The sequence below is a fragment of the Cynoglossus semilaevis genome, chromosome 10 (genome assembly GCF_000523025.1).
Source record: "Cynoglossus semilaevis isolate Cse_v1.0 chromosome 10, Cse_v1.0, whole genome shotgun sequence".
Lineage (NCBI taxonomy): Eukaryota > Metazoa > Chordata > Actinopteri > Pleuronectiformes > Cynoglossidae > Cynoglossus > Cynoglossus semilaevis.
The window spans coordinates 5,747,817-5,774,907 of record NC_024316.1 but is presented as its reverse complement, the minus strand read 5'-3'; the positions used below and the strand labels follow the sequence as shown (position 1 = coordinate 5,774,907).

Here is a 27,091-nt window from a genome sequence, read left to right as displayed (position 1 = left end):
TGAAAACACTTGATTTAATAAAGAAGGTGCAGCTAAACTAGCTAAATGTGTTTTATTAAATATCCACTCAGCTGAGGAGGAAACTGCTTTGATGGATTATTTCCACCTACTTCTCCTCTTCAGGAAGCCTTTAAGGAGAAGTGTCTGGAGCAGTGGACACACACAGCTGTGACACTTAGAGCAAGACTAACACACACACACACACACACACACAGTCGCACAGTTACACCGCTGCACAGCCGTAAATCAGCTCTGACATAGCACACCACCTGGGTATAACAAGTGTCAGCCAAAATAGTTTCAGACAGCGGCTCTACAACTGGCTGACTGTGTGTGTGTGCAAACTACACTGCTAACGGTGAACGTGTGTATAAAACCACGACTACAAAGGGAGTCTACACGGCAGTGCAAAAATAAGTACTTTACTTTTTCATCAATAAAACAGTTCATAGCATTGCCTCACAATTATTTTGCAGTAAAACATCATGTTAATATACAAACATATATTGTGGTTCCATAGTGTAGCAATAGAGCAGAGAGCATTACTACAACTGGGGATTCTCAGAGGAAGCACATATTCCTAATGGCGCCTCCTGTGGCAGCCTGTGTTGATTGCAAGGACCCACACTTTAAATTTCCTAATTGTGGAATTAATAAGAGATTCCATTATTCAAAGATCTCCTTAGGTTCAAACAAATAAATTGAATTTAATTGGAATTGAATTCCTGGGATGAAATGTTAACGTTATTTACTAGAAAATTATTAAAAACTGTGCAAATTACAGTGGAAACAACTACAATTAAAAAAAATGCACCATACATATTGCAATGATAACATAAGGTGTGTATTTAAAAAAATAACAAAGCCCACATAAAACTGCTATCGCACATGTAGTAATTGTAGTAATTTGACAGCTGGTATGGCTGTGAAGAAAAGAGAAAAAATTGTACCAATTTCAGTGGAAAACTGCTGCGCAAAAAAAAAAAACGTTACTAAAAGTGAAAAAATATTTACAACTGTGAAAATACAATGGTGTTTAAAGTTGTAGAAAACATCAGAAACCACTGTGAAAATCACAAATACAATCCAAGACTAAAACAGGCACCAGATATTGATTACTTAAAAAACAGGCAGTTTACTCCCAGGCTCAGTCAGCCAACACCTTGTTTTTTCCTCTTTTATATACTGTATACAAAGAGCATTGAACGTTGGGGTGTCATCACTGCCATCTAATGGTAAACATCTTCACCCACTGCCATCCTGATTATGAGGAAAAGAGTGAAAACAGATTGTGTGACAACAGGAAAATCTTTGACTATAACCACTGGTCTTCATTTCTTTTTCTTTTTTTAAATAAGCTAAAAAGCTTTGAAAAAAATGTCTCTGAACTTTTGGTTCCTGAGAAGAGTTTTGACAAAAAGAGTGGGGGAGAAGTCAAAAAACAAAAAAGTGTGCACAGCTGCAGACGGACCAGACAATAGACTGATGTGTCATCACTCAACAACAACACCAATCAATGTCAAGCAGTTGCACAACAACAGACGCCTGTGTTTTGTTTTGTTTTTTTCTTGCCTCACATATTCCTGCTCCTGCTTTCACAGTCTGCTCAGTACAACACAGCACAAGAGAGTTTTGATGCACCAAATGAAACGCAAGTGCTGACAGTGTGCTAGTAATAGGGACAGAAATACACAAAAGGGGGAAATTAATTAGTGAATATACCATACTAAACATTGACACAGGTTAGGTTAAATAGTTAAATACAGTTAAATGTTAAACTTTGTTTTTTAAATATATAATAATAATACTAATTATTATTATTATTATTATTATTATTATTATAAACTAAAATAATTTTCCACATAGGAAATTATTTTTTAAATGCATTGATTAACCATACTCATAGGAATTGATGAACATTTTTTAACATTTTGCGCACCACCTACAATGCCCTCTATTACCACCTGGGTCCCCATACCCCGGGTTAGAACACTCATCCAGATCAATGTAAGGTAAAGTTAGGACTGAACCCCCCCCCCCCCAACCCATCCACTTTGCCTCCCTCTAGGCCCCTCGTGACCTCTGTTCTACTTCGACTCACTGTGAGGAAGTGTGGAGTGGCAGCGTTTTAGAACCTGTCTGTTTGAAAACACTAGAGCAGAGAAGAACAGTTGTTTTGATTCTAGTAGAAACAGAGTTGAAATCCCACTCCCCTCTGCAGCCCTTTGGCACAGACCCTCTGTATGTTACCGTATATGAGCTACGTGTTTGGGTCATGTGACACTCCCACTGCTGGGGCTGTGTCACAACACTCATGGACACTGACATGACGGTGGTGGGATGTGAAAGGACTCAGCTCTGTGGACAACAGACGTTCTCCCTACAACTGCAGCCAAAATATGAAACTTAAGGACGAAGAGAGTTTTTTTTTTATGCAGGCAGAGAAACAGCACGGCACATTTTCTGGATGTTTTGAGACATTTTGTCTCCTTTTTAGTTCGATTTCACAGAACCATGAAACACCCTCTCAGTGCAGACATTACTGCTTTCATGCAGCCGGCCACACTTCCCACTCTCCTTGCCCACAGCTGTGAACTGGCAGCAGGTCCCAGAAAGGAGGACAGAGGCAGCTCAGCCTTCAGTTCGTCCTCATCATTTCTGTTGACACACAGACTGTGGCATTTCCTTCCACACTGCAGAAGGAAAATGCTGTAAACATAGTATCTCTTCACTTCTGTGTTCGTTTTGTTTTCTCTTTCTCTCACTAAAACGTCAGCTGTCTATCCACTTTAAACTCTCCCTAAATACAAGGATTTAAAGATATTTTATATTCATTTGAAGTTAATACAATGGGACCACCTAGGGGGCATGGTGCTATTGCAGGTCGAGAAGGCTGTAGGTAGAGGCTGAGGGCACAGAAAGGCAAATAAAAAATCTTCTTTTTTCATTTGACACAGAACGGGAACATTTCAGAGATTAGTCGACAAATGTCTTAAAAAGAAACCTTGATTAAAGCACTTGCAGCTAAAGGATGACTAAGAAGGTAACAGAGAGCGGGAGTTAATTGCATTTAATTAAAAACAACTAAATATTAGCCCAAAGATATTCAGTAACAAAGATAGTAAAAGAGGTTTATAGTTAGCCCAAATTAAAACACACACACACACACACACACACAAAGCTAGTGAAAATATAGTGATACAAAATAGTCTTATCCCCTTGGGGATATCTAGTTAGGCAAAAAAGCTAAATGTTAGTCAAAGAATAATCAGACAGAAACAAGAGATGCAAAGGTTAGCCTCATTACAACCTCACATCACCATAAACCAACTTTAACTAGAAACGTGCTAATAGCAATCATAAGAATAATTTGAAGTAAAAAATAAAAGCCAGTGCTGTGTTGATCCGACCTGAACATGAGTCTGTCCATGACCAGACGCATGTGACACAAAAACATGTTTGGCTGCAGGGTGTTAAAGAGAAGGCAGAGAACATGTGACCATCATATCACACATGAGCACAAAACAGACACACGCACGCTGGATTAGTTTGTAGTTTCCACCATATTTATGGAATTATAATATGGTGTGCTGTGCTTGTACAACAGATAGTAAGTCAACAAAATAAATTAAATAAATTGTCACTTCCAGCTTGTCTCTTTAAAGGAATAGCCACCAAAAATGACTAACATTTAGCCCAAAGTAGTAGTACAATTAACAAAAGCTAATTTTAACATATTAAATAATAATAAAATAGTTAATCAATTAGCTAAGAGAGCTATAAAAATAAAGCTAAGGACTCGCCACAGTCATAAAATTAAGAAAAACTGAAAACCATTACCAAGAGACAGCAGAAAGTGATCAAATTCATAAATACTCTAATCTGATGATTGGACTGATGTTAAAATCATTTTCAGACAGGAGGCCTGTGTCTGTCTCTCCTGGTCTGTCTCAGACTGTGTGTAAACAGTGTGTGTGTGTGTGTGTGTAAATGATAGACTTGTTGGAGTCTGTGTGCATGTGTGTGTGTGAAATCTGTCCCAGCAGTGCTGACCTCAGATCTGCTCTCACTTCACTTCCTGCTGCTGCAGAGTGAAGGCCGTCTTCTGTCCTTTTCTTCTGCTTCCAGGACAACAGGTGCAAATCTGTGCCTAAGCTGCGCTGCTGTCCACATGATCCTGATCATTTCTCCAGGGGCAGCAGGGAGGATGTGAGGAGGAAGGAAAGAGCTCGAGAAAGAGTTTTCTACAGCTGCTGGCTGCAGCCAAAACAGGAAAACTATCGAAAAGCCTCATGTGTGAGAGCAATACTACGCAGATACAGTCGTTGGTGTGTGTGCAATGTGTTCATGTCTCTTCATTTAGACACAAACAGGCAACGAAGATGCAGAAAAACTAACTGGCAGCCCTGAGTGTGAAGCCCGAGAGCCAGGGTTATAGATAGAAAATTACACAGTGCTGTGCCAACGCTGCCACGCTGGTTTACACAGAGATGCACATAAACACACACACATGGCTGCACACACACATATATGCACAAGCAAATAAAAGAACACCGCATGCTTTGCATAACATCAGGAATCTCTGCCGCTGCCCAGTAGCCATTAAACCACAAAATTTTTAGACTTTAGAAAAAAAGTCATGAGACTGCAGTTAGCTTGGTTTTTGCTGAAAATTACTAAAAACATCTTAAAGTTAGTTAACTATTTCATAATAGCAAAGAGTTTAATAAGATAAGTAGGGCCAGTAAAAAAGGCCAGAAAACTAATATTTGAATAAAGTTAAAGAACATCAACCAAATCACACCAAACGTCTTTCCTAATGGAACCCAACCTGGGATGCGCCCCTCAGATCTAACCCCTAAAAACTTCTGTATGACAATAATCCTGCCTCTGCAATAACATGTTCAGGGCAGAGAAAAGCCAAAAGTAAAACAAAAGGATTCCAATTTGTTTAAATAGTATAAATATTTGTAAGCAATCACAGAAAAATGACCAGATTTGCCAAAAGATGAAAAGTTATAGCAGATCATTTAGCCAAAACGATCACAATATTAAAACAATTAAATATAGAATAGGTTTTAAAGCAAAGGTGGCTCATGGACAGCTTACAGGCTGGACGTTTGTTTCCATTATGGTTACAACTTACAAACCTATAGATTGCTATAAAAACTGACCAAAAAGCTATTAGAACTAAAACATATAACTTTATAATAGATTTAGTAAATGAACCAAAGTTAGTTGTTAAGAGTCCTCCAGAAAAAAACTCAAATTAGCCTAAAAATTGGACAAACTTGGCCACAAGACAGCAAAAAACAAACAAACAATATACATATATATGTACGTATATATATATATATATATATATATAGTATATAGTATATATGCCAAACAAAATGTAATTCAATGATTTAAAAAATCAAATGAATAAAAAGGCACAGACCCTACAGAGAGAATTGCTGTAACCTGTTGTTCTCTAAGATGGACTTCACTATAGTTTGTGAGAGAAACCTGTGTCGGTCGTGAGGTAAAAGCCCTGAGAATCAGATCAGAGAGTGAACTGCTCTGATCTGATCTGTGAGCTGACTTAGTGTTCCTGCTCCTTTACTACAGTTTACTGAAGAGGCCCCAAAAAGGGGAGAGACTGTCGTCACCTAGAAATCTCTCACCGACATTAGTCTGCTCCAGTCACCATCCTGGCCAAGATCTAAACACTGGTGACACTGGGTAACTGCACTGGTATGGATGTACCAGAGGAAATATTACGTAAATAAAAGGATGGATGGATGGATGGATGGATGGATGGATGAATGGATGGATGGATAGATAGATAGATATAGCAGCACCTTTAGAATTAGCAAAGGATGGCTTAAATCTAATGCTAAACGATTACAAGAGGTCACTGACCTCTGACTGAAGGATCTCCTGACCTCACAGAGGTCTCATGAGTCTGACTCAAATGCAAACTCCAGTTTGGATTGGACTTCCTATTTTCGGGTAGAGTAGAAAGTTGGCTCTTTTTTTCCACCACAAATGTGTAGACAAACCCAGAGGACTCTAAGTGCTAAAAGCAGAGAATGAACACTGTGCTTCTGTTAGGAACCCTTTTCATATCCGCTTACCTGAGATGGATCAACGGTTAGGACACAATGAGCCAATCAGAGAGGCGAGTGTAAAAGCACAGCAGATCATCTGTCATCATGTCAGAGGAGATACTGGAGGAAAAGCTGGTTACAGCTACCACAGCAGAATTCACTTACATAATAACCAATTGTTTTTCAAATCAGCAATTTTATCCATTTATCAGAGAAAGGATTTGGTCCTGAGAACATCAGGTCCAAAAACTCACTACTTCTCCCAGCATCTTCTTTTCTTTCTGTTGCCAGTGATGAGAACGTCCTTTTCCATGTTGCCAAATGCCCAAAAAACTAAGGTGCAAGTCTGGTTCACTCTCTCTCTCTTAAATTATTTTAATTGTGATTAATGGCATGATTATGTGCAATTAATTGCTATTTGCATTAACATTTCAAATGTGACGTTACCCTCAGAGTCCAGCTCCAAATGTGTGGCATTATAACAGATAGCAGGTTAACATTTCTGAATCTGTTTCCCACTTGTTTCTGAACAGGTACCAACACAAACATTTGTCTTTAATCAGGAGGTGGATAAACAGCCTGTGTACAGGAGTAGGAGAGTACATGCAATCTTTCTCTTAAGGCTGTCGTCATGAAAAGAGCTGACCACGGCTAAAAATGCTGCTAATATGATGCATGCTAATCTGATACTGCAGAGAAAAGCCAAAATACCATAATAAGGGGTTTGAGTATCTGACACATTTTGACCTTTATCTCCTCATCTGACCTGATACCTGCAGGTGCAGCGCTGCACAGCATTTCTACTGACTGACAAGTCATAGCAGAAACAATGCAAATCTAAGTGGCACCATTGGAGAGGGGTGCATTCTATTTAGATGAGCCCAGACCATCACTTTGACTGTTCTGCAGTCAGGCTGTGGTTTTGTTTTATAGTCATCGTTATACTGCATGTAATTGTTATTTATTACTTGTCACATGCCTGCTAGCTAAACAGTGGCCAAAAATAACCTCAAACAGAAATGAAGCAGGGCCAGTTGATCACAGATATTATTTCAATACAAATAAAGTTAAGACTCACCTACTAAGAGAGGTAGGAAAAAATGTACATAAACAAAACATACTGTACTGAGTTTCTTTGGGTACGTTTTAGGTGATTGTTCACCACTTTTACTTTCCTCAATTTTTATAAACTTTATTAATCGTTTATTATTTTTATTAATCATGTAAGCTAGAAGGAAAGGTTTAGTCTGACCAGATCCCAATCACAAGTTTCTGAAAAGCAACCCTAAACCATGACACAGCTCAAGACACAGTGATGCTGATTCCAACAGAATCAGTTAATCTTGGGCTTGTTTTCAATATCACTGGCTTGCAGACTGAAGTGAAGATTTTGTTTTCTTCACTTTAGTCTGCGAGCCTCTTTTTTTTTGTTGGTTCAATATTGAAACTTGTCTTTTTATTTTCTGATCCGAAACTAAAGGTAGAAAAACTAAAGGTCAGATGCTTTTCTAAGATCCGAGGTTGAACTGTGCTTCTGAAGTTGTCCATCATTCTGATGCTGAAAATGTAACCTGCCACTTGCTTTTTTATTGTATTTTGTAAAAACCTCCACAGATCTCTCAGGCTTCTCAGTACACTCCTTAAAACACTGCATGTACAACACTACAAGTAAAGAAACATTACCAGCAATAAAATGAATTGTATCACTGGTGCTAACTTAAACATCATTAAAGCCAAAAACACAACAGGGAGATTAAATGAGCATCCAGATATAGAGGAGTTTAGAAGTGGCTATAAAAGAGTTAAACAAAGGTGGCAGATTTGTTTTGAATGTTTGTCAGTAAAAGAACAAAGATCACCTGTGTCTGACTTTGGCTGAAGATCAGTTTGTTCTCTGAGCCTGAGCCAAGACACACTGTTGAGTAATGTGTTTGATATCGCAGAATAATCTCAACAGAGCAAATAAATTAAAGAAATAACAACATGTGAAGGTCAGAGTCGGACCGATGACATCTGGGCCCGTCTGGCTGTTTTAGTTTTTGTCCTTAACGTATCTGTAAAAGAGGTCAGAGGACGCAGCTCGAGTGGTTTTGTGTGAGAGGACGACACTGAGTGATTAGATCACATGTGACGGAAATGCGGGCGGGGGGCAGGGGGGTTGCATGTCAGGAAGAAGCAGCAGCAACAGTCACACGAAGAGAAGCTTGGGGGTAGTTGGAGTGAACAGAGAGAGAGAAAAAGAAGAGGGAGGAAAAGAAGATCAGAAAAAAATAACGACGGTAAAGGACACAGTAAAGAAACTGTGACTAAATGTTCCCTCACTGAGGTGATAAGTGTTTGAAAATTGTTAGGTTTAGAGAGATGCAGTGGCAGAGTCAGTGCAAGGGAAAAACAAATCATTAGAGGTGGGGTCACCTTGGGACAACATCCACTCAGTGGAGTGAGACAAGGAGAGAGCCATTGGAACCAGATCAACAGAGATAATACAACAAGATGTAGAGTAACAGGGGGACAAGGATGGAGGAGACGGGGTCATTGGTGTATGCATGCTTCATAACTGCCATCTCCATGTTCAGGCTCCAGTTCCTCTGCTTCACTGGAATCACAGGATTTTTTAACTCATTTCATTTAAAGGAGCGCCACAGTGACTAAGAGTATCTTCACACTGCAGTAAAAGGTGACCCCTATTCTTTCTTGTTTTGGCTAAATGTGATTTCTTTTGTAGCAATCTGACCTGTACAAAGCCATGTTTTCAAATCAGACCCAGAAGTATGACAGGAATCATAAATCTGCTCTGCAGAAGGCGTGACGCAGCAAGGTCAAATGTAAACAAAGGCACGAAACACAAACAGTTACAGATACTGTTGATGCAGCGCGTCAGTGGAAAGGACACACGTTGCTCCCTGGACTTAGTGTGGTGACTGGAAAGCCTTGGCAGGACTCCTACCCCCAGAGGTCTGCACTAGGGGAGGGGGGAGGGGGGTGAATGTTGGGGAGTGACCAACAATGGCCTTGGTTGCAGGCGTGTGAAGGCTCTCAGCCACAGCAATTAAATGTATTCACCAGACGATATGTTCTAGTGAAGAAGACCTTAAACCAGAGATAAAGACCATGACCTTTGACCACGCAGGTTTACTGAACTCATAAATGGAATGAAAAGTAGCCCACAGTCATTAGGAAACATCCAGAACCTGCAAGTTCTGCAGCTTCACTGCAATGGCTATATACGGTCTGTGACCCTGCTCTTTGTACCACAACCATGAAGGAGAGCATGCAAGTTTGAACCCCTGACACAGTTACAGTCGGCTGATAAGTAAAATATATTAGCTGGTTTGTCTGCTTGGTTCATCTGTGATGCAACCATAGACTGGGTATTAGAAAAGGACACAACTGCCAGTACCCACCAGCGGGGCCACCGCAACTCCAACCTCCACCGCCCCATGGATCCCCAGAAAAAAAGTTTGGGAAACTCTACTCTACACACAGTGCAAGTTCTGCGTAAAGGGAGAGGCGGCCCTGGTCACCAGTAAAGGCCCAGATAAAGACGTGCTCTGCTAATGTTTGATGTCGGTCTGTAGTTATGTCTGTCAGTCTTTAGACAATACGATTTTTTTGACTCTGAGCAACAACAATCATGTTCCCGTAGAGTCGTCTCAGCCACTACCTCCACTTCTTCACCCATGAGTCCAAAACTGTTAAGAGGACAAAGTCCTGATCCGTGGGCCGGACTGAACAGCCTTATACAGATGTTAATGGTTGTCACTTCTAATGAAACGGCTTACATCACATTTCTTCTCGTGCCTTTCAGTCCAACTGTCAGAGGGACTATTATCTTTTTGTTCCAGTAAGGCAGTAACAGGATTGAAAAATAATAGACCTGTCTCTCTTTATCCAGCCTTCACTGAACTTTTAGTTCCTAAACTAGTGACGCTTCAGGCTTTTGGTAGCAAAATGATCTTACTGATTATCTTCTGGCCGGTGCAAATTAGTTTTATAATTTTGTTCTAAATTTAGATATTTTAAACATTTTGTGATTTGCATCTCAATGTGGACCTTTGTTATACTTAAAAAAGCCCATTAATTCTGAGTTCAGTGACTTTTTTTATCAGGATCTTAAAGACTAAAATAAGACTAAAAATAATGAGCAAAAACAACAGTAACTTTCCTTTTTAACTCAGTATATTTTATTAATACCTTTACACTTATCAGGTGGCAGTAAAAAATATTTTATCTGACGGTAACACTTCAGGTAAACAATCTAGAAGTGGGCCAAAGGTAAAGCCATAGACTCAGTCACAAGTTGTTTGAACTGGGACAAAGTGAGGTTTGTATAAACTCCTTGTTCTGGGCCAATCATCAGCAGATGCACTGTGCAATAGTAAAAAAAAAAAAAAAGAAATGAACAGCTGAAGTATACGACAGATGTAGTAAAGTATCCCACCAGGGGTCGCAAGTCTCTACTGATCACCTCCCTAAGTCTACGTGATCTTCTCCACACCACATATTGACTAAAACCATTGTTGACCATTGTTATGTTGACCTCTGGCCTTTTAGATCTGAACAGTCAGGTTCATGTGATGTTGAAGCCACAATTTAAATGAATTATTTTATATCTTTTTGTAAGTTGTATTCACAGAGAAAAAGTAAAAGGGTTAGTAGAGCCTCAGCAATTTTAACCTTTAACTGACAAAATCATCTTCTAGATGAGGTCTGGGTCAATGTTTGGGAAAAATTTGAACTAATTTCATTGTGGCCTTTGTGACTCCTCACAAGGTAAAACTTGTGATTTCTGAGGTCTTGGACCTTTGGCTGTAAACAAACAATTTCTGCACAAAGCTCTTACTAGCATGGATGATACTGCAGAAAGTAGGAACAACTAAATAAATAAATAACCTGGAAAGAAAAATATTTAGAAGTTACACCCAAAAAAGCCAAAAGTAAACAAAAAGGAATAGCAAAAACAATAACTCAAAAAGATAGCTCAAAAGATATCTAAGTGCAAATTCTACTCTGATGAAATGCCAATTCAGTTAGCTCACACGTTACACAAGAAAATAACAAAAGCCAAGCATAATAGACAAGTAACAAGTAAGTAACGGTTCAAAAGATAAGAATTACCAAAGTGCAAATTAACAGATAGTCAAGCAAATTTTAAAAGTTAGACCTGGAACAGATACAAGACTCCAAAAATAGTTACAAATTGATCTGAATGATGAACATTAATTTAATTTAATCAATTAGGAATTAATCGCAATTAACTCCTTATTGAGAGGTTTGGCATTTAATGCTACATTTAAAAAAAAGAAAAGTCTATTTAAATATTAAACATTTTTGAAAGACGGAAAAAAAAATCCAAAGACAGCCATCATAGAGAAAAATCAGGATTTAGCCTTTTTTTTTAAATATTGTAAAGATAGCTGAAATATCTATCTATGCCTCCATCCATCCATTTTCATCCGCTTATCCGGTACCGGGTCACGGGGGCAGCAGTCTCCACCCAAATCACATTGCACCGTACCAAGCCCCCTAAACCTTCCTGTGGGTGGTGAGCCCACTGGAAATATACCTGCATTATTTTCTATCTCTGTTTTTTCAAATTGTATTCATTATTTATTTATTGATGGATTTTATTTACAATAACAGATCAGATTAATTGTCATACATACATGTGCTTGACCTACTTCCAGCTACAGTGCATGTGGTGCATAGGTTGAGTGACTAATGACTAAAGTCAAACAGGCGTCCATTTGGATACATTGATTTCATACACAGTGCAGCTATTGTGCATGTCTCTGTGTGACTGTGAGCCTGTTTTCTGGCTTGTGTGTTTAAAAGGGTTAAAAGAGCAGCAGGTCAAGTGGAAATGGAGCATGATCACGTGTTAGGGGTTGTAATGACAAAGCTGAGAGTCTCTCTGTGTGTTAGGCTGTTGGTATAAACCAAGCGGTGGGATGTGTCCTGAAATCACCTCACATTTCTCTCCATAGATACAGCATGTGTGAATGGGCCTGAAAGTCATGGAAACGCAGTGTGTTACACACACAGCCCTGCAATAGTCTCTTGTGAGGCAACCTCACTTTGAAATATTTATATATTTTAGCCCCTTTGGACACACAGTTGTGTCAACAAAAAGCGTGTCTGCTGCAAGTGTAATGTTTGCAGAGTACACAGAAATCAACTCACCTCACAAGCAACATTGTGATGAAACAGTGTGCGATGATAAGCTGTTAAATGTTCCTTTTAATCAAAAATATAACATAAATGAATACACCTGACAGCAACAGCAGCTAGAAGTCAGTCGATATATTTAATCTTTGAAATTAGCAAAGGTTAGCCACATAGTTCCCTCTTTGCTTTTGTAAAACACCCATTCAAAAAACAGTTAATTAAACAGGTCACAAGTCTAAGTTGCAAGAAGGTAACATTTTTCAATAAATATGCCAAAAAAATAGTGATATATAGTATTTTGGCCAGCACCAAAAGTTGACAAAAAGTCTATACAATAAGATAGTTGCAATTGTGATATACTTAAGTAACTAAAAAACAAAGGAAGGCAAGGTTACGGGAGCATTGGCCAAATTTACTTTAAACTATTCTGAAGTTGGATAGAAAAATTTTATTCTATTTTAGAGACAACAAAATAGTTGGCCCAAATATTAGTAAAAAAACCCAAACAGTAGCACAGATAGATAAAAGTCAGGAAAAAAGCTAACTTTATTGTGAGTTTTCTTTTATATTTAAAATTTGATATATACGGAATAAATAAAAATCTGAAGTAGCCACAGTCGTGAAAATACTTAATTACCTGGCGCCCTCATGTGGCAAATGTTATCAATAGCTAATATACATAAATAAAATCGTAGCAAACACATTTATAAACATACATATAACGCTCGTATTAAGCCTTTGTGTGCAGAGCTTTTTTTTGAAGTACTATATATGTACATGTTGCGTCGCTTTTGTTTTTGCTTTACCTTGACGTTGTCTTCTTGGTTTCCTGATACATTTTCAATTCTGTTAAAAATGCACTTTACTTAACACATTGCTATAATTATTGTTTCTGCTTTATCGACAATTAACGGGCACCATGTTTAAATGCGTTCACCTGTGGTTTTCAGGCATACATGGGCTTTCGCAATCATTACGTCAGCCAAGAACAACGCTACGACTTGGACCAAACCGTTCCAATTAAAATCACGCTTATTACCATTAAGTGCTAACACTTTTTGCTGTCGGTAATGAATCCTGTGGATTTTATTATACATTTTATTTCAGTTATTTCCTTTGGTTATAAATTGTTATATCTTGTCATCTTCATCACATGGTCCCATGGTGTAATGGTTAGCACTCTGGACTTTGAATCCAGCGATCCGAGTTCAAATCTCGGTGGGACCTCACCCTTTTCTTCCATTTCGAACCGTCAAACGCACATTATTTCATAATCGGGCACAGGGCAGTACCGGCATATAATAATAATAATCCCTCTAATAATTAGTTTCATATCACCATTATGCTAACATCATCTTAGCATTTAGCAGTAGCATTTAGCGGGTGTTTTATTTTGAAAATGACAAGGGTTCTTGACGTACGTACGCTTGTCAAAATAAAAGTTTTTGACAAGCTTATTTCAAAAGCAGTGTGTCCACAGAGACAATGAAGCAGCATTCGGCTTACAAAATGAAATACAATTTAAATACAAATACAATGCATTTACGTACAGGGTCCATTAACAGCACTGCTTAAGTGCGACTTTGTCTCTGTAGTTGACCAACCCTCTCTGCATTATGTATTTATTTAAATGTCTGTGTTAAGATTTTATTTTGTTGTTTTGTTTCTCCACAAAAAAGGTTGGGACCTCTGATTAAAAAAAGGCGTTTACTATATAAAAGAAATATAGTAGACATCTTTACAATTCACAAATAGCAGTTTGACTGAATCAGGAATTTAGAAAATAAAAATAAATCAGAAAGCTAAAATAAATCAGAAAACTAAAAGCTACATTGAAATTTGAAAAGATATTCAGGAGGAGTATCACTTAAATATACCAGGACAAACAATACATTTTACACACACTGTTATTCAAAAGATATTTGAAATTGAAAGCTAACCAGACATTTAATTAGTCAAACCAAATGAGTCATTTTTTGCATTTATATTTTATTAAGAATAACACAAATATTTTTATACATTTCAATTCCAGTGAAAAACAGCAATAACACAGATTTTTACAAAGCAATAAGTAAAAGATAAGAAAAATAAAACACAATCACCTGTCCAGAAGAATTAAGAATAAAAGTAAATTTGGCAAAATCTTTGTGTTGACAAAAACCACATACTGTACATGATGGATTTTTTAAATGCATGAAATAACTTTTACTCTATAGTATTATTATTACATAAAGCATCAGATCAGTTCATATTAACCATTTACACACACAATCAAATCCATTTGTTGTAAAGCAGACAGACATGCATATATTTGTGTCCCTATTGCAGAGGCTGGTGTGATCACAGAACTCATTCAGGGATATTACATGTTGTATGCCCCTTGGTTTGTATATGAGATCCAATAATGGTACTGTTATTATCAAACAGAGTGGTGAAACAGTTTAAATATCAACACTTATTATTAAAACCAGGAGTATTTGAAACTTTGCATTAATGAGCTGCTCCAAATACCCATACATTTCTGATTCCCTTTTAAGCAAGTAGTTTTCATTCGAAGAATGATGACCTCATACAGTATATTCTTAAAGTACGTACTATGTACATACTGAGTACTAAGTATGTAAGTACTGTTAAAGACTATTAAAGTGTTGGTAGCCATGCAAAAGACGAAGGAAGATGATCCACGGTAGCAACAAGTGAAGGGAGTGGTGGTGGAGTGGTGGAGGAAAAAAACAAACAATTCTGATAATAGTGAACCTGCCAGACCAACAGTCCTGTATATGAAATACCTGGTGAAATCAAAGGGAAACTGCTCTGGTCCACCTCTGGGATGGCTGGTTACATCCATTTGTAATATAGGGACTAAGTGTAAAACTTTCAAGGTGTCATAAGGCAGGAGTTTATAAACATAAAACTGCATGTTATTATATATATATAAATTTAAAATAAAACAAATATACCATAAAATACATCAATTGTTTAAAATTCAAAAAAAAAAAGATATTATTTATAAGATTGAGTGATCATACCTGTATGTGCTCCGTAGGTGTTGTTTATGTACATAAATACAGTGCTCTGTCAGTATCCTTTCGTGTGGACTGCTGTGCTCGTTGCAGTCATGCGTCAGTGCTCTCCACCTTGTTTAGCTTCTCCACCCCCCCGTTGCTGCAGGAGCTGCTGTTCTTTTTCTGTCCATTGGTTTCTTGATGCAGCGACAGAGGGAAGCTGTTCTCCTTCCTGTCGATGGCAGCTGCCACCTGCGGCTCCAGGTTAATGGTGGCTCTGCTGGTTTCTGTGATGGAAGAGTTGTTGTGGGAGTTAAAGTGGTTGTTGGTCATAGGGGTCTCTCCCCAACTAGTTTTGCCCCTGGAAACTTTTCGTTGTGTCCATTTCCTCTGCAGAGCTCCCTGGGCCTGAGCATGGTTGGCACAGAAAGAATTGTTCGCAAAAAAAGAAATATATATATATAATTAGATATCAGTGTATAGGTCTGTATGTAAATGTAAATTATGTAGCAAATCTTTTTAACCACCTGTGTCAAAAACGTTTTTTTCAGACAAAAAAATCATATAAATATTCATGTTTAAGTTGTCAGTAAAGCAGAGAAAGGTGTATTCAAGGTAAATCTGTGTTCTTTAATCTGACCTATTGCTATGAGTTATTCAAAAAATAGCACAGATAAAACAAACTAACTCTGACATTATAAATATTTAGCAAGAAATTGGCAGAAAAAAAGTCCTAAGTTCACAAAAATATTAAATAAAAGTTCCATAAAGACAAAGTTTAGACGAAAATTGAAGCTTGTTACCTTTACATTGGCCACAATTACATAAAAAGAAGCTAAAATTATTAGCCACAATTTAAAAAAAATGAGCTACTTGGTCATCAACCAAACACATACTACTAACTTTGCCCAGAAAAGTTAAACAAAATGCTAATTACATTAGCCATACCATAAATATAAATGAGGACGATAGTTACATGTTTTGCTAGAGCAAAAATGTACCCTGATGATAACTGGAAGATAATAGAATAAAGAAAAAAATCAGAAAATGAAACTTTTCTGTTATACCCAGGTGACTCTACCTAGCCCGGCAGCAGACTGTTCGTGATAGATTTTTAAAAAATGTCTGTCAATGTCTTTATTAAAACCTTCAATGGTTTAAATAAAAAAGACGAGCCTTATATTTGACATACCTCAGCGTTGCAAAAGCAGAAAATGATTGCCACCAGAAGCCCCTGTAAAATGGTGGAACAGAGAGATGAACACAAACACCAGATCTGTTGAACTGCATCTGAATCCAGTGAGTTCATAGCAACAATCAACTTTAGAAAAATGTCTGATGTCTGAATGTGAACAAACAACACAGCCGGAGTTGTTTCTAGGACAGTAAAGGCATCGCTGGCAATGTGATGGTTTGTGGGCATCATCAAATAGTCCACAATAGACTGTTGCAACCATGACTTCAGAAGAGTGTTTCTGTGACTCTTCAGAGATTAACGACTTTACCTGGAAGTGGACGACGATATTCACAAAGAAATCGTAGATAGCCCGGCTGATGCGGCCCTCTGGTTGCGTAGGCAGGAGGATGAACTGCACACCCAGAAGGGGGATGAGGATCAGGGTAGCCCTGACCGCCTTCATGTAGGTCGTTGACTCGGCACAGTGGGTCTCCTTCAGTTTGGTGATGAGAACTCGGACGATGTTCAGGAGAAATAAAGAGTTCACCTGGACAGATTCGTGGTGGCTGAGCGGACAGAAGGATAAATGGATGATTCTGTTTGTTTCATTTTAAAATACTCACAACCAGTGCAGCTTGAATGGGTCCATGGATGATGTAAAGCAACTGAGTGTGGGCACTGATCCAACACCTGCAAGAAACACAAAGAGCCGTCGTTTCATTAGGACTAAGGGCTCAGTAACACATAAATCAATACCAACAGAACTCTGGGTGATGGGGCCCAATGAGAAAAAAACACATATACATGGATTTTTCAGTATATACTGGAACACTGTTCAGTTTATGGGATATGTTTAATTTATATGATTGAATAACAATCCCAGTGTTGCTTACGTGTCGTTATAGAATAAACCACGAGCCACAGCATACGTCGCTGCAGGAACAATGGGAAAACCTGAGGATATAACAGAGCAAAGAGAAACATCAGTAACAACCCAACAATGGTGTGTGTTTGCGCTGTGACTTTTGTGTTTATGCAGCGTGTTTTTCATGCATTGAATGATTTTTAAAACCCGTAATGACCACTAGATGGAGGCAGCTCGCAGTGAAATCGCTCTCGTTCTTTCAAAACAACGTTAGAAATTGTGAAACGTTTTGAAATTGTTTTAAGACATTTTAGATTTTGGTTAGAGAAAAAAATGAGATTTAGAAATAAAGATTCCTTTTCTAAAATAATTCCAATTTTGATAAATAATATTTTAATACTTTTTTTTATCTAAATTTGATTTATCCTTATCTACTTCATTATACATAATTTTCCCCCAAAATCCTTGTACAATTTGAATTATATTTTTACAAAAACCAAAAACCACTGTGACTCTACACACTCACCCCAACCCAGGACGTAGTACCAGAAGAGCTGCTGCTCCCCAACAAACACGGCCACGATGATGAGTGTGTGCAGGTAGATGCCTTCACACAGCATCCAGAAGTAGTTAGATGTAGACGCATATTGACTTAATACAGCCAGGACTTTGCAGCCCACCTGATGGAAGAGAAAATGTAAAAAAAAATGTACGTTTGATAAGTTAACAAAATTCTGGGATTGTTTTTAACATGTCATAAAATAGAATTGAAAACCAGGCATCGGCTCACAGGGTTGCTGGAGTTAATGGTTTGGTTGCTGGCCATGGTGAGTGAGAGCCACATTATAGTAATAATGGAGTTCAGGATGAAGGACAGGAACATATTTTTGTGGAGGGAAATTCTCTGACAGCTCAGACTCCTGGAAGACAGGGGGCAAGAGGGTCAAGGGTCAATCTGCGATGCCGTTTACATCAGATCAGGAAGAAGGAAAACAACAGTTTGACTCACTTGAAGTAAGAGAAGATGACGAGACAGATGATCAGAGAGAGAATGGACAAACAGTGTCCAACCACAGCTAAGTAGTAGAGACTGATGGCGAACTGGAGGGAAAACAATGATCAAACTTGTGGAAACAAATACTGTATAAGCAGCATCCAGTCACAGTTTGTGTCTGACCTTGCGTTTGTCTTTGGTGTAGGCCTGACATTGAGTGTAGTTGGTCCAGACCCTGTTGCTCTCTGGATGATGGAACCACTGGCCGTCAGGATTACACACTTTGGTCACCTTCTCTGTGGAACAAAACAGTTGAACTTGGTTTTTGTTTTTAGTTTTTAGAGAAAATATCTTATATTTACAAAATATTTTTTCAAATACAGCATGAACAGGGAACCCCTCCCCATAACACATCGTATTATGTGCACAACTATGTATTTAAAATACGAGAAGTGTCCATTTTTTTCTACGTGGTCCAGAACTAGTGGTGAAAAATTTGCTGACTTTGATGATATTAAAAACTGCACAGTTAAACTCATTTATTTATTTTAAAAACATCTCATAGAGTGACTCCACATTAAAACCATAGGATCTGGGTTGCATTTTTTCATAGATACTGTCATGTTTTTAACCCTGATTACTACATTGATGTGAACCTAATTATGTATACTTTAATTCAATGTTGATATAAAATGTCTATAACTGCAAATAATTTGTGTTACAAACATGAAAAAAATGCTACTTTTCACTACTAATCACTTCAGTGCATTAATCAAAGCAACACTCCAGGTTGCAACTACGTGGTTGCTTCCGTTTCCCTTGTACAATCTATGATATGTACATTGAGAGCTCACCAGCAGGGTCAAAGTCATGAAAGTAGGCAGGACACATCTGCATGGACATTCCTGGACCAGAGTCCCCCCAACACAGCCAACCGTCCCATGTGCGATTGCAGTATGTGCCTGAAAAAGACAGTAGACACAAAATAAAGATGCAGATTTTGAAGACACAATACGGATTTGACATAATAACATGACATGATGATTGCCAGACGGAGAGACAGTTCAGTCAGACTAAGATGTCCTTTCTTGGTTCTCAGTTATAGTTATTCAATTTAAGGTTATTATTGGTATAATATTATCGGCCCGATATTACCATATGTAATATCTGTAAGAATCAGTAACTAAAGGAGCTTCATGTGAGGAAACTCTTTTATTAATCGTCCAACTAAAGGAGCCATAAATCGTCTGTTGAACATGAAGAGTGTTGCACCTCCAGTACATAAACCTTGTGTGTCACTGCAGCTGGGCTCGACACACACAGGGTCAACAATAGGCGGAAACGCGGCAGTACCAGGTCACACAGTGGCATGTTGGGAAACGGAGCACAAAATAACATTTGAAAGAAAGCAGTGAACTACAGAGAATACAGCGGTGGTCATGGAACAAAGGCCGAGTTTCCTTTCTTTCCCCCTCCGTCTTTCTCTCTCACTCTGGTACTCGGTAGTAGAGAAACAGCAGTGAATGCTTATCAGCCTGGAAACGTGCCATCAATGTCATTTTCATTTTATACTTTCGGTTCCTAAATAGAGAAGATCTGAAAATATATAGGTGAACCTTTTTCTCGGTACATTATAGGATGTATTTAGATTTAAGAACTTGTTGAAGAAGCTCTTCGTGAGTGTCTTTCTTCAATTCATTCGAGTAAATAAGGGTTGAACTAAACAGGCCCAGGTTTCACACTGAGGAGGTTAAACATGAGTAAATAATTGTATTTAATTTACATATATATTATTTGATATTGTGTTTGGTGGTGTGCTGTCGGATTAAAAAAATGTAAAATGTGCCGTGCAACACATTGGGTAGAAAAGGTTGGGAACACTGCACTAAGTCTGAAGCATGTGTGTGGCCCAGTGGCCTTTTTTACACCATGTAAATCTTTAAACTAACATAAATCTCTTTAATGTGATTAACATTTACATAACATTAGATCTCACTGCAGCTGTGACTTTAAATAGCTCTTCAGGAAATCCTGACCAGAGCTGAAAAATATTAGTTGCACAATGACACCATTCAAATGTGAACAAATCTGTGGCTCCAACTCTCCCACCTTCTTCAGTACGTGGTGGATCAGAGATAATCTTCAGGTAACACTCAAACTGAGCAGCCAGAATCTGGTGTCTTGTTGTTCCCAGCACCGCTGATATGTCACTGAAGTTCTCCTGCTGCTCAGAAACCTCGTTTTCAACAACATCCATTGGTTCCACATCCTCTGACAGGGCGAGCTGCAAAGAGAAGAAAACACCAAAGACATAAACAAGAAACACTTAAAAATTTACACTGGAACACTGAACCTAAATTATCACATGGAAAATTAAGCTTTGTTTTCATTGGCCCGAAACTACCTTAAGGTTGACCAATGGTTGCTTGTATCACATAATGACAAATTCCACAAAAATGTCATGATTCTGTCAGAGTGCTGTATCACAAATACTTCTACATAAAATGACCCAAAGTCAGATGACAAAAATGAAAAACAAAAGTTTAAAGCTAATTATTAGCATCCAAGTACATACATTAATACAAAACTGAGATAGAAATTATTATTTTTTGAATAATGGCTAAGACTTCAATAAAACCACATTTTAGGTCAGGCTTGAAATAAACAATATTTAGTAAAATGCACAGTATGAACGTAGTATGGAATTTTAAATGATTTCAAAATAATAAACAATATGAAAAAAAGTTGGGACAAAGTCGGATGTCTGGGCTGGTTAATGACTAGATTTTATGACCGCTCAATAGATACTACAGTTTGGACCAAAAATGACTCAATGACCGTCAATGAAAAGTCTGTCCTCACCTCTGGACACAGCATCAGTCCTACTGTCAGCAACAGTGTCAAAGGTTTCCACATGTTTCTGTGAGACAGAAAATATCTGTATATTCAGGTCTGTCAGTAATACACCATTATACAACAAGAAGAAAAAAAAACAGTAATTGTAGCATGGTACAGGATATTAGGCATCACAAAGCCGAAACCAACGGCCCCAGATTATTAAACAAAAAACAATTTTCTATTTCTGTCAGGTCAGTTTTTGTCAGAAAAAAACACTATCCAGGGAAACAGTTTAATGTACTGCAGTTGTACAGTGAAGAGTATTCCATGGCAGAGTTCGTGTGGGACAGCGTTGTTCTGTATGTTTATTTACAGTGTACGTTCTCATTTATGGGGAACAGGAAGTTCATGCTCCAGAGGTCGTTTCTCCACCATCCACTCAGGGTCAGGGAAAGGACACACAGTTCCCTTTAGTGTTTCCTTTTTAATGAGCCAAACACAGCTGACAGATATGAGTACTGTACTGACACACAAGACACAGGGAGAGGAGACTGTACAGACCAGCGTGCAGAATAGCCACAATGTGCACAGATTTATGAAGAAATGTATTCTTTCTACTGACCTGTTTACACAATCTCCTCAGCCCTGTTAAGGAATTCTAATGTTGGTTAAATCAAAACTGACCGATCACTTAAATTATTCTTATTATTATAAATAATAACAACAACATCAATATAATAATAATAATAATGATTTTTACTTTTAACTTATGTTTCTATACAGTATTTATCTTTAGTGACTGTCTATATTTTTTCACCTACGTTTCTAATTACTAAAAAATAAAAACCCATTGGGGGGAGTAAAGTCAATTAAATAATAACTGCTGCCATTGATGAAACCCAAATTGCCCAAAAAAGAAGTGACCTGTAGGTTTGTTTGTCAGTTTTTTTGTTGTTGTTGTTGTCATATTAATGTTATTTGCGAGCAGACTACCACGCTAACAAAGCTAGTGCAGGTTTAATGAACTCAACACCTGGTCAGTGCTTTATAACTGCAATGTCTAAATGTTTTGGACCTATTTGGGTTAAAACCGATCATTTCACAGTAACACAACAGCTGGTTGTTGTCTAATGCCACCTCATCCCATTGTGTCAGGAAAAAAGAGCTGTAATATTGAAGAAAATAAATAATTTAAAAGCAGCTCCAGTGAAGTTTCAGACCAGGGCACTTTTCTTCTGGGCCACAACAATACAAACATTTAGACGGCTGAGAGTCGAGCAGAGAGGGATGAGGAAACGAGGGAATTAGAACTGTGGAAAAATGTAGTCCGTCAGAGGTGTAGGGACTGTCAGGAACAAGTGGTTTAAATAGTACAGGAAAAGCTTTTCCACTTGGAGCAAGAACTGTGGTGGGAGAGGAGTGGGTGGGGGCATTTAGGTGTCATGGTGAGGTCAGAGAGAAGATAAAACCCAGAGCTAACTAGGCAACAAGATTTTAATTGACTGTGAACTTTTCAGGGTTCCTTCATGCATAATATTTAAAGTTAGCGGTGGAACAGCAGGAGACAAAGGCCGCTTGGACTCATACCATGAATATTAACTTATACCAACTATGGTCAAATATTCATGCTTTGAGATTGGAAAAGATACATTCTTCCTCACAAACTTGTTATGGTTTGTAACATTTCTTTTTTAAATTGATTTTAACCCTTCAGCTCTCATACGTTTTTTTTATTTTGTAGAACCAGGTGGACTGGAATCTCAATTTCAGCCGTTGTGCAAAGCTACACATGTAATTTTAAATAATGCAAAGATATTAAAAAGGGATTCTTTTAAATGTCTCGTTCTATCTTTGTCTTCACCTGGTGTCCCTCAGAATCCACTATAAGACAGATATCTTAACCACACACTCTTACAGTTCTTCCTCTGTCTACAACAAGACCCAAATGGCTCCTATCTGAGAACTAACATGAAATTATTTTGATTATCTGTGCAAGCAAGTACGGAGGAACTTCAATAAATGCACAAAGTGGCCAGGAAGTAAAAAACAAAAGAGAAAGGAATACAAAACACTTTAAATAAGGCAACAGACCCAAGAGTATATTATGTTTAAAAAATGAGACACAATCTATTTGGAAATTATTTGGTTTGACGTATTCTATTTTTAAAAAAATCATCATGATTCTACACTCACTACACCCACACACTGGAAATTTCAGCCAACTCTGACACAGGATCTATAATGATAAATTGGATTAGATGTGATTTTTACAGTTGTGATATTATTCATCCTCGCCTTATGTTTTGATTTGAACGGACAGTTGAGAATTGACAGAGATACAAACAAATACAACTTTGTTTTTGTGTGCTGACAATTTCAGGAACAGTTTCTTCCTTTGGGCCTTACGTACGATAAACACTATCTGATGCAATTTAACAGAACACTTGAATGCATCACACAAGAACTGCAACAGGAGAAGAATAATATTTAAACCATAGGTGAGATGAAGTCAAACATATGCATGGATTTCACGTGTTGTACCTATAACTCTGTCTCTCAATAGGAACCACACGGCGACACAGCGCTGCTGTATCAGTCACAGTATGTACACAGTTGTGTCTGTCGAGCCATTGTTCCCAACATTGTAAACCCAAGGACACACACACACTGTGTGTCAGGTGATCAAACCAATGACAGCAGCAAAGACAGCGTCCAGTCTCTGTATGAGCTGCTGCTCAGGGTTTACTGTGCATTTCATACGTTAAAATCCCTGGGAAATGGTCAATGGGCAGGCATTGATGGGGGCAAATCTTAAATCTGCTATGTCTTAAAATGATTGTTTCTTAGGTAATTTGGTTTGGGAATGACAGTTTTCTAAAAAAAACAAAACCCCAAACATTTGAAACTGGAGTCAAGTAGGTCCCTGATCGTTCTTCCTACACGTCTCTGTCTGCTCTGTTTTTCATCTTCTTACACTTTCAACTGTCAGCATTTATCTGGCTGTCTCGCTCTGAGATTGTGTGTCCGTGTGCTTTCTGTCATCCATCACATCTGTTAAGGGTCACATTCTGATAATATCTAAAACCTTCTGGAAAGATCTTTGCACCATTCCTGTGGGGAGATTTTTTAGTGTTACATACATATACATTTACACTGTACTTACTAGAAACCTAACAACATTGTGATGGAATAAAGCCATGAAGCAAATAAATCAAGGACAGTGTATTTCTTTCATTCTTTCTTTTTTTTTTTTTAACTAAATATCTATATATCTTACATGATATTCAGATGTATTTTTCCACAAACAGACCGATGCCATGAAGCTCCATATTAAATTAAAACCTCAGACTGTGTCACACTTTCCTCATTTTTTACCAGCTGTGATAACACTGTCATTAAAACAAACACAGTAGTTGTAACAGCAGCGTTGTTGCAATTGTAAAACTATAACAACTGAGGACATTAATGTAAGCATTGTTATTAATGAAAACTGTCTTCTGAATGCACCAGTCGTCACCTGGTATTTCTTAACCAGACACAAATTCACTAAAAATAGCACCAAGTTGTATAAACAAACAAAAAAAAACTTTAACAGGCAGTGGTGTTCACCTACTGCACCGTATTTCCATGAAGGAGCCTCATGGAGTGTCATGTTAGGTCTGAGGTACAGGGGGTGTATCATGTGATGCAAAGCACTTTTCTCTCCTTCTTTTTAACTGGGCGACTGGTGTCTGTGATCCTGTTCTGTACTGATCCCTATGGTGTCCCGGTATCTAATTGGCCGGAGGTGGACGACGGTGTCACCTACTTTGATGAGATTAGTTTGGACATGGCACATTGGTGAGCCACTCTAATCACATCTTTGAAGAGTTCACGCATAGGTGACCGCCCATTCCACCGCAATTACAGGCCTCTGTGAGTTACAGGAGGAAAATCTGTCTGAAAATCTGAAAAATGTGCAGCGCTGGTCAGGATGCAGTGAAGAGTAATGGAAAAGAAAGACTGTGAGGAACTCTATCAACAGCTGAAATAAGAAACAACAGGATGTCATTAGACACAGGAGACTGAGCAGGACTGTTGACAAACAGCTCTACTGGTGCTGAGGTACAATTAGAAAAACTGGCGTTAGCCAACAAGTGTGACCCTGGCCAACATTCCACACTTTCATCTCCTTCCGGAGGAGCGTACATACCATCCCCAGCCCATCGTTTAACCCCCCGCCCCCCGCTTCTTTTCTTAAACCAGTTATGATCTTCTTCATTTCCTAGAATTTAAATGTCTGTTGAATGGTGGTACCCCAGCTCCTTTAACTCCACAGTGATTCCTAAAACTCTCATGGGGTGAAGGGTCATGTGAGGGGATGATGGGAAATGAAACCAGTGTTGTTGTTTTGCTGCAACAGTTTTAGTGTTTATTGACCCTTTACTCCAGTGAAATTAACTGCAGATGCTGCTGTGATGGAAGACAGGATATCACCGTGACCTCACAGGCCATGAACATGGCATTTAAAACAACTCTCGACATGTGATTCTGTGATAGAGTTTTAACTGTCTACGGGATTGCATTTGATATATTTGAATCACATACATATATTTATGTAAATGCCTGCTGTAATGCAGAGAGAAATGGGAAACAATAATATTAATAATAATAATAACTATTATTATTATTATTATTATTATTATTATTATTATTATTATTATTATTATTATTATTATTATTATTATTATTATTATTATTATTATTATTATTATTATTATTATTATTATTATTATTATCAATTGTTTGTCATGCAAAAGAATCTTCCCACAGGAATAAGACAATTCTGAATCAGCTTCAAATAAAAATCATATTTAAAAGGAATTAGCCCACCAAGAGCCAAAAAAACAGAAAGAAATAACTACAATTTTGCAAATACGTATAAGAGCTTGGTGCGAGATCATAAAAGTTTCAGTAATAATCTAAAATAGCTTAAAAAAATGTAAAGTTACTGTATTAATAAATAGTGGGCCATTATACCGTAGTTGAAAGTTAACCATTGTATTACATAATATTACATATTACATAGCCTTAAATTAGCACAGAAAGAACTAAATGTTCATCATCTTTCGTCATTGTTCTTGAAAAGAAAATGCCCCAAGAACTTGCCTCACTGGAGCAAAGAGTTTCTGTTGAATTATAAGACACTGCTGGGCCTATAAAACTGATCTTAGTTTTGTTTGAGCTTTCGTCTCTGTCACGGTATCTCAGTTTCATATATCCAGCTCTGACACTAACAAGGTTTCACAGGTCAACCTGAGTTCCACTTTGTGCGTTCCCGTTCTGCCACAGGTCTGTGTGCTTGAGCTCACGTTTATTTTCCATTTGTCTGAATCCCACAGGAAGATCCAGGGAGTTAGAGAAAAGTAATACAAAGCCCAGTAATAAGAGTCTGTATGTTGAAGAAGGCGGAGGAGGAAGGATGGAGGTTTAGGAGGATGCGATTATCTTCCTCTGTTATCCTGCAACCGTTTCCTCCCTCTATTCTGTTCCATGTTTAAAAAGAGGGCAGCAGGTTATAAATAAGCCATTGTTACAGACACAAAGGGTTGTGGACGGGACTTTATAGTGAGGGCACAGTGCTAGGTTCAGACAGAAACTGGCTTATTTATAGAAAATTGACCCAAAGATAGATCTAAATGATAGATAAATATTATGGAGAGGTTACGAGATGATACATTAAAAAACATAACCTTTTTTGAAGGAATTCTACTTTTGAATAAAAAAAGTACCCCCTTTTGCCACCTTTGGAATACAAAATATACGGTAACAGAGCATAATGTGCAGACAAACCCCCCGCCCCAAAAAGCTGTAAATGCTGAGACTAATTACGTGCTCTTTTATAGGCACAAACCAACAGATGTCAGAAGCCAACTTATTACCCAGCAGACTTGGGTTGAGTACAATGGCAAA

General features: G+C 38.0%; 2 protein-coding genes and 1 non-coding gene across 4 annotated transcripts in view; 2 read left to right on the top strand and 1 right to left on the bottom strand.

Annotated features, from left to right (window-relative positions):
- snphb (syntaphilin b) overlaps positions 1-27,091 on the top strand; it is a 1,167,912-nt gene that overhangs the window by 321,742 nt on the left and 819,079 nt on the right. The window lies entirely within an intron of this gene.
- Positions 13,416-13,487, top strand: trnaq-uug (transfer RNA glutamine (anticodon UUG)). Its single transcript has one exon. It is a non-coding gene; the product is annotated as a tRNA-Gln (tRNA).
- Positions 14,230-27,091, bottom strand: part of calcrl2 (calcitonin receptor-like 2) — a 17,209-nt gene continuing 4,347 nt past the window's right edge. Inside the window, exons 2-13 of the mRNA XM_025059384.1 lie at positions 21,164-21,221; positions 20,411-20,585; positions 19,156-19,263; positions 18,485-18,597; positions 18,317-18,408; positions 18,098-18,227; positions 17,834-17,987; positions 17,336-17,396; positions 17,066-17,132; positions 16,771-16,989; positions 16,458-16,499; positions 14,230-15,673 (exon numbers count right to left, since the gene is read on the bottom strand). Coding sequence (XP_024915152.1) covers positions 15,377-15,673; positions 16,458-16,499; positions 16,771-16,989; positions 17,066-17,132; positions 17,336-17,396; positions 17,834-17,987; positions 18,098-18,227; positions 18,317-18,408; positions 18,485-18,597; positions 19,156-19,263; positions 20,411-20,585; positions 21,164-21,221 — 1,516 coding nt within the window. The 3' untranslated portion in view covers positions 14,230-15,376. The remainder of the gene's footprint in view (positions 15,674-16,457; positions 16,500-16,770; positions 16,990-17,065; positions 17,133-17,335; positions 17,397-17,833; positions 17,988-18,097; positions 18,228-18,316; positions 18,409-18,484; positions 18,598-19,155; positions 19,264-20,410; positions 20,586-21,163; positions 21,222-27,091) is intronic.